This window comes from Neofelis nebulosa, chromosome 12 (genome assembly GCF_028018385.1).
Source record: "Neofelis nebulosa isolate mNeoNeb1 chromosome 12, mNeoNeb1.pri, whole genome shotgun sequence".
NCBI classification, from domain to species: domain Eukaryota; kingdom Metazoa; phylum Chordata; class Mammalia; order Carnivora; family Felidae; genus Neofelis; species Neofelis nebulosa.
The window spans coordinates 288,887-304,732 of NC_080793.1; the positions used below are offsets into that span (position 1 = coordinate 288,887).

Consider the following 15,846-nt stretch of genomic DNA (forward strand, 5'->3'; position numbering starts at 1 on the left):
ACCAACAAGGGGTCTTCCCTCAAATAAACAATGGATCTTCCCTCAGACAACAACAGGTCTTTGCTCAGAAAAACAACCGGTCTTCCCTCAGCAAGTAACAGCTCTTCCCTCAAACAATGGATCTTTCCTCAAACAATGGGTCTTTGCTCAGAAAAACAAAGGGTCTTCCCTCAGACAAGTAACAGGTCTTGCCTCTGACAACTAAGGGGTCCTCCCTCAGACAAGTAACATTTCTTCTCTCAGACAAGGAAAGGGTCTTCCCTCAGATAAGGAAAGGGTCTTCCTTCAGACAAGTAACAGGTCTTCCCTCAAACACTGGTTCTTCCCCAAACAATGGGTCTTCCCTCAGACAAGTAAAGGATCTTTCCTCAGACAAGTAAAAGGTCGTCTCTCAGACAAACGATGGGTCTTCCCTCAGCAAATAAAAGGTTTTGCCTCAGACAAATAGAGGGTCCCCCCCCAGACAAGTAGAGGGTCTTCCCTCCAACAAACAGTGGGTTTTTCCTGAGACAAACCATGGGTTTCCCTTAGACAAACAACAGGTCCTCCCTCAGACAAGGAAAGAGTCTTCCCTGAGAGAAGTAACAGGTTTTCCCTCAGACAAACAAAGGGTTTTCCCTCACACAAGTAACAGGTCCTCCCTCAAACACCGGTTCTTCCCTCAGACAAACAACGTCTTTGCTCAGAAAAACAAACGGTCTTCCCTCAGACAAGTAACAGGTGTTCCCTCAGACAAACAATGGAGTCTTCACTCAGGCAAGTAAAGAGTCTTCACTCAGACAAACAATGCCTTTTTTCTCAGGAAATTAATAGGTCTTTCTGTGAACCTATGTCTCTTTTTCAACCTCTTTCAGCAAAGTTTCAGTTTTTCTCTTCCAGGTAACAGACATTTCCCATTAAATGTATTACTAAGTACCCTGGTGATATTGAAAACTTACAGTTTTAGGTGGGATCCTATGGTTTTTGTTTTTCAAAGAGTCCTTTTGTTTTAAAGATCCATTGGCAAATATCTTCTTCAAGACAATCCATGTGTGTGTGGATACACAAGATTGGTCAAGTGTTGGCAATTGTTCACTATTACCTATATGTTTGCATAGCCTGACATTTTCTATCTAGAAAAGCTAAAAAATACTCCTAGAAATTACTGGTATTTTTTAAAATGTTTATTTATTTATTTTTGAGGGGTTGGGGAGAAAACACAAGTGGATGAGGGGCACAGAGAGAGGGAGATACAGAATCCAAAGCAGGCTCCAGGCTCAAAGCTCAGAGTCCAACACGGGGCTCGAACTTAGGAACTGTGAGATCATGACCTGAGCCAAAGTCGGACGCTTAATCATCTGAGCCACCCAACCACCCTGGCATTACTGGTATTATTGATATTGCTATCATTACATTTTCTAACTGGCTATTGCAACCACACAAGAAAATGAATGGTTTTAGGTCTTAATTACATGTAAGTTCGACTCACTAGTTATAACGGTTCCTCAGCTGATTTTCTTGAATTCTTTAGACAGATGATTATATTCTTGGCAAACTCTTCTCCTTTGTCCTTTTAAATATTAACGTTTCCTTCTAGTTCTCATCTTATAGCATCACAGCAAGAATGATAAACCATTGCAGTGTTCATGTTAGCGGGGAAAGGACCAATCCCTCCCTCTTTTATTAGAAATGTTTTAAAATGCTCACCACTAAGTAACCTTCCTTGGAAAGACTCTGATATCTTTAGTCAGGTTTATTTAATATAAATTATCTTTATATGCCATTAGGTAGTTTCTATTTTTTAAAGATTGAGCAATGAAACTGCCAATTGAAATAGGCAGAATAACAACATAGTCGGTTCCAGTTCTTCCGAAACTCATGTAAAGTGGCTACAAAGGAAGCGATAAGCATTACTATATAGGGGTTGTCTGGTAACTGCACGTGTGATGGTTGCAAGAAGTGAAGCACAAGATGAAAACCTGAGGAGACTGGAAAAAAAGTATACCAGCTGGCATGACTGAAGTCTGACGTGGATCAGAGACATCAGTGAGCCAGGAATAGATCATACAGGGTGGGGAAAGGCTCCGCAGGTGGGTGGCAAGCAGGAGACCCTGATGCCACAGGACACGACTCCACTCACCAGGCCCCGTTACAGCCTTGGGCTAGGAGGTAAGGGTCCAGCCCTCCCCTAACCAATGCCCCGAACGACTGTGGCACAAGATAGCCGTGCGACACGTCCTGAGACCGGCTTCCAACCCAAATGACAGGACAGGAATGCCAATCAGATCAGTGAAAAGGCAGCCACAGTGGAAAAAGATATGTCGGGAGGGCGCCTGGCGGCTCAGTCTGATTTTGGCTCAGGTCACGATCTCATGGTTCGTGAGTTCGAGCCCCACGTCGGGCTCCCCGTTGGCAGTGTGGAACCTGCTTGGGATGCTCGCTCTCTCTTCTCTCTCTGCCCCTCCCTTGCTCACGCTTTCTCTCTCGCTCAAAATAAATAAACAAATAACTTAAAAAAAAAAGAAAAAAGAAGATATGTTGGCAACACATACAACAGGAGCTTATTTCCTACAAACTGATTTTTAAAAAGGACAACTAACCAGATAAGTGGTTGAGTCCTCAACAGGCACTTCACAAAAAAAGGCATCCAAATGGCAAATAAGCATATGAAAAAGTAGCCAAGCTTCAGGGAAATTCGGGAAATGCAAATCAGAACTGTAACACCACTACACTCTCTGGGCAATACCAAGTCTGTCGAGCCAGGGCGGCAGGACACTCCTGTGCGGCAGGCAGGAGAGCTGTGTGGCCGTGCCTACCGCTGCTCCCATAACATGGCAACCCCAGCGTGGGTGTACACCCAGGGACACACGAGAATGCTCACAGCAATGTCATCTGTAATGGTCCCAAACTGGAAACAGCTCAAATATCCATCAACAGTGGAACGGATACATAAATTAGAACAGTCATCCAAAGGAAGACTGTATTGTGGTGGTTCTGGAATGTTCCAGCCTCAGGAACCCTTTGCTCTATTAAAAATTACCGAGAATGACAAAGCACTTCTCTTGATCTAGGTTATGTCTATTAGCATTCACTAGTGTACAAATTTAAACTGGGAAATGTTTAAACCCCGTGTAACTCTGATGAGCAAGAGTTAAAGAGGTAAACAGCATCTTAGCAAGATTACAATAATAGTTTTGACCCCATGCACCCTCTGAAAGGATCTGAGACCCCCAGACCACTTTATAATCCACTGTGTGTAAATGAACAGATATAATACTGAGTGAAACAAGCCTCACTCTGAAAAAGACAATCGTGTGCATGACCCCACTGACACAAAGCACAGCAAGGGCAAAGACAAGGCTGTGGTGACTAGGAGGGCGCACAGGGGAGGCCAGGACAGCCCCAGCCTGTGAGCTGGGTGATAACACACGGGTACAGTCACTCTCATGAGTGAACTATTCCTTGTCACAGTGGCAATCATGAGGTCATCCCCTAAATCCAAGAAACATATATAAAAGGCTGGTTTTTCTCATTAAAGCTGTTAATCTAATAAGTCCTATCAACAGACTCCCTGTCATAAATCAGTGTCTTCTTGGGGGAAGCCCCACCTTCTCTACGATCACTATTATGTGAATATACAGTTGTATCTCACCAATATTGTACTTAGGATTAAAAGTGAATTTGGCCTCAGAAGAAGCCAGCATCCATTCCCCTCGTTCTCTACTTTCTGGAACACTTCACATAAGAACCCCATTACTGTGTATTAGCATTGCCGATCTATTTAGATTTGTTCCTGTCATCCTATTTTGCTTTCCACTTGGCCACACTTTCCTCTTGATTCTGCTTCCACTTGTTTCCTGATTCTTTTTGTTGGCTTGATATCCAGTTAATTTTGTTCCTTTATATCAATGTGTAGAGTTATTTGCTGTTAGTCAGTGTCTAGATTCTCCCTGGAAGAGGAGAACCTCAATCAAAAACAGAATCCACGGGGTGTCTGGCTGGCTCAGTTGGTGAAGTGTGCGACTTCTGATCTTGGGGATGTGAGTTCGAGCCCCACATGGGATGTAGAGATCACTTAAAAATAAAATCTTAAAAAAGAGAGACAGAGAGAGAATCCAGAAACAGAGTTAACTCCGTGTGCCATATGGTGTTCGATAAAGGTGGCATTTCAAATCAACGGGGGAAAGAAACATCAGTCAATAAATGGTGTTGACATCGTGTGGCTAGCCATTTTGAGGGAAGCTATGGGACCCTGACCTCACATTTTGTCTAAAAAGCTTTATTGAGATAGAATTTATATACCATAAAATACACCCATTTTGAATGTATCTACCTCATATTTTATCCCAAATCAAATGTATGAGCCAAATATTTATAAAGAATGAGACCAATGAAGTATAAGACAGCTTACATTAACTTATTCAAAATCACCATTAAGAAAGGTCCACTTATCGTAATTAGAACACAGAACCCAGAAATCATAAAGAGACAGACTAGTAGCCGTGGCTTCTGATACAAGAAAAGAAACTCCCAAAACTCTGAAAGCTGGAGGGACATACTTTACACGTGCCAAAGGCTGTATCTACACAGCACAACACTTTGACTCAAAGTATAAAAAGATGATCAGCAAAATTATAGATTTCAAACAGGTCATTTTTTCAATGAACTCACCTGGCACTTCTCTGCCTACCACAAGTTTTAGAAACCTCATCAGATACGACAGCCCATCTTCTATAAAGATGGTCCAAAGTTCTCTCCAAAAAGTAGGATACACAGATCAGCAGGATCACACCCATCTGTGACCGCCTGATTCTCAACCCCTCCTGGCCCTCCTCCTCTACTTCATCCCCCTCAGAACTACGAGCATAACGCAGGCCCACAAGTCAGCATCTGCTCAGGAACTGGGTTCTGCCCGGCTCTGCGCCCAGTGCCCCCGGAGACTCTGCCCGGTGCTGAGCTCCGGGGCTGCCTGCACGCAGTGCCCTGTGACTGAGCTGGCGTGCTGCCACCTCCCAGAGCACGTCCTTGGGTGGACACGGAGGAATTGCGTCTGACGAGGACATGCCCGGCACACCAGGATACAGCCGGTGTTAGCGGACTGCACATAACCGCTCCACAGGCCCGGTCGGCAGCCCCGATTGCTCACTCCAACCAGGACAAGAGAGGCCTCCCGATGTCAGCACCTCCCCTGCAGGAACACCGCACCTGTGGCGCACACCTAGGACTTGGCAAGGTCGGTCACGCCAAGGCCAGCGATAAGCAGCCACCACTGGCACGCAGTCTGCCATCAGTGTATTCCTGTCCATCCAGAGCCCAAAGAAGCTCCAGACATTTACTTCAGAGAGCGCTGTACAAGAAGACAAACACTCATCTGATGAAAATAAGTCCAAAACTTCGAGAAATAGAATGCAAAGACCTAAGTCAGAAGAAAACAGGGAAGGGGTGCCAGGGTGGCTCAGTGGGTTGCGCATCAGACTCTGGATCTCCACTCAGGTCATGATCCCAGGGCCCGGACAGAGCAGGGCCTGCTCAGGATTTTCTGCCTCTGACCCTCCCCCACTCACATGCACACTTGTGAGTGCTCTCTCCCTCTCTCTCTCTCTCTCTCTCTCTCTCTCTCCCTCTCTCTCTCTCTCTCAAAATAAATAAACTTTTTAAAAAAGAGAGAGAGAAGAAGAAGGAAACAGGGAAATGACTGGGGCTGAGAGGGCCAGACTGCCCCTCTCAGGACCGTAAGCCCCTCCCTGAGAGGGGAGAAGGGCCTACCTTCTGGGTGCGGTCGGCCTCTGGCACAACCCCCTTAGAGGTCCTGCTGTCCTCCGTGGGGAACGCGGCAGCCTGCTCGGCCCCCTGGTCCTCGTCCTCATCCAGCTCCTCCGACTCGTCCTCCTCCGAGTCCAGCTCCAAGCTCTCCCCATTCACGTGGAGGGTGCTGGCGCCCAGGTCCTTGTCGCCCTGGAACACGGGCAAGGGCACATCTGTCACTCAGAACCCCAGCATCAAGAGCAACCTGCCAACTCCTGCCAGGGTGTGGCCTGTGGGGTGGGATGCAGAGACCCTGCCGCTGGGGGAAGGGCCAGGAAGGAGGAAAGGATGAGGGGGCAGGGAGCACTGGGCAGGAGGCTGTACCCCAGAGCGAGGCACCTCAGAGCCTAGGTTCCTTCAAAATGGACCGAGGTCATCAAATTACCGACAACCTCACATGGTACTCTCGTGGCCAAAGAGGTCCTGACAGAGACGTGGGTTTCCAAGCACGTGTGCAACCAACCAGGCACGCCTTACCTTAGAGCCCACAGTGGAATGAGTTATACTCTTAAACATCTCAATCACCGTCCTCTGTTTTAATACTTTGGTCTTTTTCTTAGGAACCAGGCTATAGGTTCCCATTCTTCGTTTTTTCTTCCGAGATACTGCAGCTGCTAAAACAAAAGGCAAGCAAGCTAAAAAAAAAAAAAAAGTCAAAAGGGGACAAGAGAGGAAAAAGAAATACCATTCAAATGTTTTTTAAAGGTAGGTGATAATTCACAAATTCTGATTACCAAAATCATCAGCTTGCCACAAAAGTGACAGGCATTTCTTGTTTCAAGTGGCACAGAGAAAGCTGCTAAGACTTTACAGATCATTTGTTTTGCTCACAATAAACACTCAGCCCTGTGCACGGCAAACACTATGAGCCCACAGCAAGCAGGCATAAGTGTAAGGGCAAACCCACCGCCCACCAGCAACAGGGCCCTGGAGCGCCCTCCACACTTGGTCCCCTGCCTCTGGACGGTCCCGTCTCTAGTACCGGTGCGGCTGCACGAGGGAGGCTGAAGGGGGGAAGGCGGCCTTGCTGCCCATCACTGGAGATGGGTCCAGTCTGCCTCCCTGAGACTCTGCTCCTCACCCACGACGAGGAGCACACGGCACAGTCTCTAGATGTGTCCGCCTCTAAAGAGAGTGTGGCCATGCAGCATAGGCCACCGTCATTCCCTGGACCGTTTCCCAGCACCTTCCACCTCACCAAGCAGTCCACCAACCGAAGGGAAAGAAGTATGTGAAGCAAACCACATAGGTACACGAGGTCAAGGGAGACACAGGACAGGAAAAAGCAAACGTCTGGGGGTCTGAGGTTTCCAGACAACAGCTGGGGCTCCTGGGGACTGAGGACTCCTAAGCCTGTTCTGAATAAAGCAGCTCCAGGTTGACTTGTTTTATAGAATGAGGCTGTTGGGGCCCCAGGTGGCTCAGTCAGTTAAGCATCCAACTTCGGCTCAGGTCATGGTCTCATGGTTCATGGGTTCGAGCCCCGCATCCGGCTCTGTGCCAACAGCTCAGAGTTTGGAGCCTGCTTCAGATTCTGTGTCTCCCTCTCTCTCTGCCCCTCCCCTCCCCACGCTCTGTTTCTCTCTCTCCAAAAATAAATAGACATTAAAAATTTAAAAAAAAAAAAAAAAAACAGAATGAGGCTGTCTATAATAATTTTTTTCTTTTTAAGTTCTAGGCTTTAAAAAAAAATCTGAAAACCACTCTTCTAAAGGGATATAAAACCTCTATTCCATTCCATTTTTGTTCCACAAAGCAGAGGAAAAGAGCATTGGAAAAGCATACAAGAGCGTAAACTATGCCACAGTAAGGGTCATGCAGACAGCCCCACATGTGGCATTGAGGACACCAGGCGTGCCTCAGCCCTAGGCCAAGGGGCACACAGGACACTTGAAACAGTCATCCACGCAGCCCTGCACCCCACTGGGGTGGCTCTGAGCGCATAACTGGTCACAAGGAAACACGGCTCCGTCCTTCCTGTGCTAGAACGGGGTGACTGGTGCCAGGCACAGCTGTGCCCAAGCTGAGACGGAGAGTAAGATCCACTTTGCAGCCACTGAGTCTGCTTGGCCTTCCTGTTTGTGCTACAACAGGATGGGAAAGGAACGAAGCTCTGGGGCCAGCACCACAGTAATTTAAAATACTGATGGAGAGAAAAGACCGGCTTCAACACTCCGCCCACCCGCCCACCCCCTCAGGGAAGATAGCACAACAGGGCAGAGGAAGGAACGAGGTCTGAAGAAGAAAGCAGACAGAGGCGGTCTACCTGGACAAGGTCACAGAGGGCTGTATCCACACGTGCCCCACTCATCCCAGCAGACCTGACCAGAGGCAAGGAGCACCCCCCACCCCACCCCGGCAGGCTTTCTGCAACTCCTATGACACTGACAGGTGCACCATCTGTCCTGTGATAAGGCAAGGCGGCCACGGTGGTACTTCCCTCTGCAGGAGACACTCCCAGGCACAGAAGTTGTGGTTTTGTCCCCTTCCCAGGAGGTGACATCAGAAGTGCCTGATACACAGGACAACCTCACAGAAAGGTCCTTTCTGCACTGGGGAGAGTCACCTCATCTCTGTAGGAACTGTGGGTGTCTCAGAGGCTCCAGAGGGAGGCCCCTTGCTCGAGACACGCTCACCCCAGTATACTCCCTGTGGGGCCGCTCCTGCAGCCCCACCTCCTGCAGAGGCCTGGATAAGAGATCAAATGTTCACCTACTCCCTCAATTGACCATGGACAGAAGCTCAAATGAGTGAGAAATGCCCATGGGAAGTGGCTGATCACAGAATCAAACCACCCTTCTCCACAACCTTAACCCAAAGGTCTCCCCAACACACTGCTGTTTCCAACAGCACTTAACTTATAAAGTGGGGGGCAGGGGGAAGTTCTCAAATCTAAGGTCTTCTATCCAATCAGAACAAGGGGGGGGCAAGACTTAATGAAAACAATCTTCATTTTGAGATCGATAACAGGCATAGAAAGCAACATCGGGATTCAACGGGTTTCAGAACAGAGGTCTGACATCCCTCTGCAGGTTTACGGGTGAGCAGAGAAGGGCCCGTCGACCCTGACCCCACTCCCCTACAGCACATATGCATTCACAGTCAACAAGTTTCTAGTTTCGAGAGGTGCGGGTTCAGCACACACACTCAGAGAGCAGAGCCAGTTGTCAGGTCTCCCTATTACCTGTCTGTGACTTTGTGGTGGCCACGTAGCACTGATTTTGAGGTAGTGATTGATGAAGGGGTGGGAAGGGGGGTAAAAGCTGCTGTCGTCCAAAATCAGAAAGGTTTTTGTTGATCTCCTCTTTTGGCTCCTCATGATCTCGAGCTTCTCGAACTTCTCTGGGATCCTTACTGGTTGCATGCTTGAAAACAAAGACAATTAATAACTGTAATTACACACAAGCAGATCGTCACTGAAACAACATGCCCCCAAAACACCGTTCCTTTCCCCCATAAACTTGCCTTGACCAAGAAAGAAGATAAAGTACAAAGCCTGCCGCCATCAGAGGGCCTGGCGCTGGTGCACGTGTGCCAGGCCACCCCTTGGATGACGTGGGCCAGCATCTGCAAGCTCAAAATGGTGTTGACAAGAACGAGGAGGAGAAGGAGTAGAGAGAAGCAGCGACAGTGACTGTATGTGGCACACAAGCCCTGAAATGTTGTCTACCTGGTCCTCCACAGGAAGAGTCTGCTAACACCTGATTTAGGTAAACGTATTGGTTATGGAAGTGCTTTCACGGCCTATCATTTTCAAGGCTGCCCTTGCAACATCCTCCCCAACCCCAATGGCACAACAGATACCCATGCTACATTTTTTAACTTATCTTTTGCTCACAGTTTTACCAATCTCCTAAATCTGTTTTCAGTCTCAGCCTTCCAAGACTCTGGCAGCCTGCAGCACTGTCGTCAGCCCTCATCCTGATTAGCAATGTTGCCTTAGCTCCAGACTGCCTAGACACAGCTAACCCTCTCCCCTCCATCCACTTCCCTAAAATCACCTGCAGCCTCGAAATACTTGGACCTCATATCAAATTCCATTTAACCAAGTTTTGTTATGCACGCAGTAAGGGCAATAACAGTGAAGAAAGAAGCATCCTTCAACAGTGCTGGGAAACAGGATCTCCACATGCAAAACAATAGAGCCGGACTCTCACCACCCGCTACACGCAAACATTAGTTCAGAATGGACCAACGACCTGAACTGTAAAAAAGACTCTAAAACTCTTAGAAGAAAACACAGGAAAAGCTTCATGACACTGGATTTTGCAGTGATTTCTTGGATATGATACCAAAAGCACAGGCAACAAAAGAAAAATCAGATAAATTAGACTTCTTCAAAATTAAAAATTTCTGTTCATCAAAGGATACAATCAACAGAATGAACAGGCAACCTATATAGAATGGGAGAAAGTATTTGCATATCACATATCTGATAAGCGATTAACATCCAGAATACATAAAGAACTCCTACAACTCAGCAACAAAACAAACAACCTGATTAAAAAATGGGCAAAGCATCTGACTACACAGTTCTCCAAAGAAGACATTCAACATGAAAAGATGTTCAACATCACTAATCATCAGGAAAATGCAAATCAAAACCATAGTATCTCCTCACACCATTAGGATGGCTACTATAAAAACCAAAACTGTCTATTATACCTCAATTAAACACACACACACACACACACACACACACGCACACACAGAAAACAAATGTTGAAAAGGACATGAAGAAATTAGAACCCTTGTGCACTGTTGGTGGGAACATAAAATGGCAGAGTCGCTGTGGAGAACAGTTGGGCAGTTTCTCAAAAAGCTAAACATAGAATTACCATGTGATCCAGCAATCCCACTCTGGATATATACCTAAAAGAATTGAAAACAGAATCTCAAAGAGCTATTTGTACACAACTGTTCATGGCAGTGTCATTCACAACAGCCATGGGGCAGAAGCAACCCAAGGGTCCGCTGACAGGTGAAAGGATAAACAAAATGTGCTCCGGCCACACCACAGAATATTAGCCTTAAAAAGGAGGGAAATCCCAACACCTGCTACAACGTGGATGAACCTGGAGGACACTGCGCTGAGTGAGGACACCATGCTGAGTGAGATCAGCCCGTCACAGGGGGACACATCCTGTAGGAGTGGACACTCACAGGAGGTCCTGGAGGAGTCAGAGCCACAGACATGGAGGGGGGTGGTGGGGTGGGGCTGGGGGAGGGGAGGGTCCATGTGTAACAGGACAGAGTCCAGTCTGGGAAGATGAACACGTTCTGGGGACAGACGGAGGGACGGCTGCACGACAACGTGAATGCGCTCGATGCCCCGGCCCTTAAAAGTGAACCTGCTTGGGGCGCCTGGGTGGCTCAGTCGGTTGGGCGTCCGACTTCGGCCTAGGTCGTGATCTCTCGGTTCATGAGTTCAGGCCCCGCGTAGAACTCTGTTGACGGCTCGGAGCCTGGAGTCTGCTTCGGATTCTGTGCCTTCCTTTCTCTCTGCCCCTCCCCTGCTCATACTCTGTCTCTCAAAAATAAATAAACGTTAAAAACATTTTTTTTAATAAATAAATAAAAATTAAAATTAAAAAAAGTGAGCCTGCTTGGGAGCATGGCCAGTGTCTGACAGCCCAAGGGGACTTACATGGCTCAGCGACCCTGTGTGCTTGTAGCTTGGCTGGGAATGTGGCTCAGCCCTGGAGCGCCCTTCCTTCCTCTCCCAGCCCTACCCTCTTCCCCACCACCTCCACAATTAACCTGCCCTCGGCACACAGTTACTACCCACATGTAACTTGTCAGCTCTGCAAAATTCTTCAGTCTCTCTCAAACATACCAGATCTGTCTCTGAAGTCACTGCTGGAACACAAGAGTCAGAGAATGTTCTTTTCTGTCTCCTACAAACTACCACGCAGAATGTGCAGCCACAGTAACTCTCCGCCTCCACCAGCTAATATAGGCAAATGCAAAAGATGATTTTACAGTATACAGAAACAGGAAGCAAAAATTAAACCTGAGGAGTAAACATTCATATGAGGCTAATTCTCACTTGGGCCCAAAATCTTTAAGATATTATTTCTGAAAATCTGAAAGAAAAAAAAAAAATCAAGAGCTGCTGAACTTGGGTGAAGATTCTAGACTACCAGGGCTCTACTATCAGACAAAAGCAAAAAAGATAAAAGAGACACGATCTGCTTCCCATGCAGGCAGGATAGTGTCTGACTTCACGGAGGGGTGCCCACTGCTATGACAGAGCCTTGAGCACCCAGGCAGCTTAGGCCTCCCCCACACAGAGGGGCAGTCATGGGCTGTGAAGAAGGTTACCCGCATCGCCACAGACACAACAGGGTTTGGCTCTTGCTGGCCCTCCCTGCCCCCAGCACTCCACGTCGCCTCTCCAGTTCTGCCTGGCGGCCACTCCCTGAGCCACCAGCCAGGCCCATGTTGGCTCAGTGTGAGCTCTCTCCTTCCAGACACTTAATTCCAGGGGCAACTAACAAGGACCTGCACAACTCTGTCATTCAGAACTGCCTCTCTAACCATGCTGAGGGCTCCAAGAGCAAGGCCACATCTTTTTTCCAGAACCTAGAGAATACCAGTGGCTGTGTGAAAGTGGACAGGGAGAATGTGGGGACAGCAACACAAAAGAAGGCTAGGGGACCACCATGCTGAGGCACAATTCAACTAGACTAGTGTCCTGATCTGCAACACAGGACACAGTAACGAGCGCTTCAATGCAAGGGAAAAAGGTTCCACTTTCTCTGCGCAACAGCGAACAAGTCTAACCCCGTGCTGGCGTTTTCTGACGGTACCAACACTGCATAAGAGAGAGCCTGGTGCCAAGGGACATAGGCCGTGTGGTGAGAACACACCTTCAGTTTTAACTCTTACAAAGAAAATGGGTTTATTATCACAAGCCTGCAACACTCATCACTGGAATGATTGATTTTAAAACAATTTTCAATAAAACATGGTCTCCTAAGAAAACCAAATAAGACTGAACTGGGTTTGCGGGGCAGGGAACCCCAGGGGCAGGAGAAGCCAGGTCTGGAGCCAGGAGGCTCCATATCAGAGGGGACTTCGGTGACCCCACCGGCACAGCTCATCTTGTTGCTACGTCACTGTGTCCTCCTTCCTCCCATCGGAGCTCAGAGACAGAGGAAGCTTCCAGGTGTGCAGCAGGCAGGGGTGGTCTTCAGGAAATCCATTTCTGAAGTCTCAAAAGTCTTTGGTCCTCTGTCCTTACAACTGACCAAAATGATACGTGTGACAATCAACTGCACACCACTAACAATTATACTAATTCAGTGCACAACTAACATTTGGATAAGCCTGCACAGTCAAGAAATTTCTTCAAGTTAAATTTCATTTGCCTTTTTTTTCCTTAGAGGAATATGTTAGAGTGACAATAAAAGAGCCTCAAGAATAAAAATATACATACTGGAATAAAATCCTGGAAGTAGGAACAGAATAAAAGTATAATTTCAAGGAGATAAACAAATAATATAAAATTTCAGACATGCATTTAAAAACGGATAATGGTAAGCCAAAAAATGGCAGGCAAAAATAACGAACATCACCCTGAACCTGGTATCTAATACAAACACTAAAAATGGACCATATATCTAAAGTTCACATAAAAATAAAAAACTCTCTTAAAAACTACAGAAAATCTTGTTACCCAGGGCTAGGTGGAGAGTTCAAAGACACGATGCCAGAAGCACAGGCTGTAAAAGAAACACTGACAATGTGGATTTGGTCAGAAGGAAAAACTTCTGCTCCGGGGAAAACCCTAATAAGAGGGTGAAGACGAGCCACAGACAGAGCGAAAAGTCTGTAAACCGATCCATGGCAAAGGGCCCACACCCAGAACTCTGAAAGCTCACTAAACAATTAGTTGTAAGATGGGCAAGAGGTATGAGAGACATTTCACCAAAAAGGACACATAGATGTCAAACAAGCACAGGAAAAGATGTCCAACATCATCAGCCATGAGGGGAGTTCAAACTAAAACCATGATGAGGTATCACAGCTACAATAAAAACTAGCGGCAATGCCAAACGCCAGCAACGATGTGAGAAATTTGACTGCTCATATACCTTGCTTCCGGGAATGTAAAATGTCGTAGCCTGTCTGGAATCTGGTTTGGCAGTTAACTTATAAAGCTAAATATCGAACTAACATATGACCCCGCAATTGTACTCCTGGATATTTAATCCAGAGAAATGAAAATTTCTGTCCAAAAAAATTCTGTACATAAATATCCAGAGCAACTTTATTGTAACAGCCCCCAAATGGAAACCCCCAAAAGCCATTCAATCTGTGAGTGGTGAAGTTCTGGGACATCCACACCACAGAAAACCCTGCAACGTGAAAAGGAAGGAGCCACTGACACAACGTGGCCAGTCTCATTGGAGCTGAGCCGCTCTCAAAGTCCCCACCTTCTTACAGAACACCTGACGTGACGTGACGTGACGTGACTGTGGAGACAGAGAACAGGGGCTGGGGACAGGGTGGTTAGGGATAAAGGGGGACCCTGGGGAGCTGTTTGGTGCTGGATGTTCACAGAAATCAACATTGGGCTCTAGGCTGCATAAAATGCAGCCGGAGAGACCAGGTGAAGGATATATGGGGGTCTCTCTGTACTACTTCTGCAGCTTCCTGTGAATTCCTAATTATTAAAAAAAAGTTGTTGTTTTTTTTAAGTTTTGGGACATATACAAGAATACTGCAAAACATGGAAATCAAGTCAGGGCCAGCAAGTCTGGGAGGGGTGAGGCCCACACTCTGAGACACAGGAGTCAGGGGATGCCCAGCCCTGGCAATCCTAGAGCAGGAATCATGCGGCAGCTATGGAGGCCCAGCAGCATGGGGCAGTCAGCAGTCCAGCCCCACGGAGTGCCCATGGCTCCCGACAATCACTGCAGGCAGGCTACAGGAAATGCAACAAAGCTCACAGTCAGGCAATATAAAACCATGGAAATAGAGATGAGCACACACCCGGGGAGAAAAATCAACACAAACAGGAGGCACTGAGCCCAAACAGGACTCCCACTTGAGGAAATAGGTCTTGCAACAGATTAGAAGGGGCGCCTGGGTGGCTCAGTCTAAGGTTAAGTGTCCATCTTCAGCTCAGGTCATGATCTCACGGTTCGTGGGTCCGAGACCCACATCAGGCTCTGTGCTGACCACTCAGAGCCTGGAGCCTGATTCGGATTCTGTGTCTCCCCCTCTCTCTGCCCCTCCCCTGCTTGCGTTCTGTCTCTCTCTCTCTCTCTCTCTCTCTCACTCACTCAAAAATAAAATAAACATTAAAAATTTTTTTAAAACAACAGACTATAAAAGAATCTAATGTCCTTTGAAAGACAAGACAAAATATAACTAAATAAACTAACTGGAGATATTAGGTATGCAAAAAACTGTCAAAAGTAAAATCATCATGATATAGAATGAACAGCAAGAAAGTAAAGTGCTAAAGAAGAAATCAAAGCTGGAAAACACATAAGGAGCCATCTGAGGAGACAAAAGACCCCATGTCCATGTCAAGAGCTCCACAGAAAGAAAAGCTGTGCAAAGCATTTTTCTAGAACTGAGGAAAGACACACATCTCACACCGACAAGGCCCAAGGGGACAGGCCTACTCATGCAACCCTGGAAGGTTGCAGAGAGGAAATCACACATGACCCACTAATGACGAACAGTCAGACTCACCAGCAACTCCAGGTGCAAGAAATCCCAAGGGAACTAGACCTAGAGCTCATCCCCAGCCAGATCAACACAGAACTGGGAAGACAAAACATGACTATGGACATTCTGAGAAAACGCAGCAGGCACCGAATATTCACTGGTGGCAAAAGCCACCTCACCCAGCATGACACTGGGATCTCGCTGCTTGCTCCCTGCTCCCAGGGGCCTACCATGAAAACAGGGCATGTCATCAGGATGTCCCTCGTCCCTACCCTCTGTCACACCAAGAAGCTAACCAAGTTCCTGACTACTTCTCTCCAGAGTCAGTGCTCAGCCTTCCTGTGCCGGGATGCAAGCCCCAGGCCCAAAGCAGAG

At 47.2% G+C, this 15,846-nt stretch overlaps 1 protein-coding gene across 8 annotated transcripts in view; it reads right to left on the reverse strand.

The window, feature by feature from the left end:
* The window catches only part of EHMT1 (euchromatic histone lysine methyltransferase 1), a 153,184-nt gene that overhangs the window by 61,492 nt on the left and 75,846 nt on the right, over positions 1-15,846 (reverse strand). For 6 of the 8 annotated variants that reach the window (XM_058693370.1, XM_058693371.1, XM_058693375.1 and 3 more), the window contains 3 exons: positions 8,969-9,149; positions 6,262-6,419; positions 5,746-5,934 (listed from right to left, as the gene is read on the reverse strand). In XM_058693370.1, coding sequence (XP_058549353.1) covers positions 5,746-5,934; positions 6,262-6,419; positions 8,969-9,149 — 528 coding nt within the window. The remainder of the gene's footprint in view (positions 1-5,745; positions 5,935-6,261; positions 6,420-8,968; positions 9,150-15,846) is intronic. The other 2 variants (XM_058693376.1, XM_058693369.1) reach the window with 1 other exon arrangement.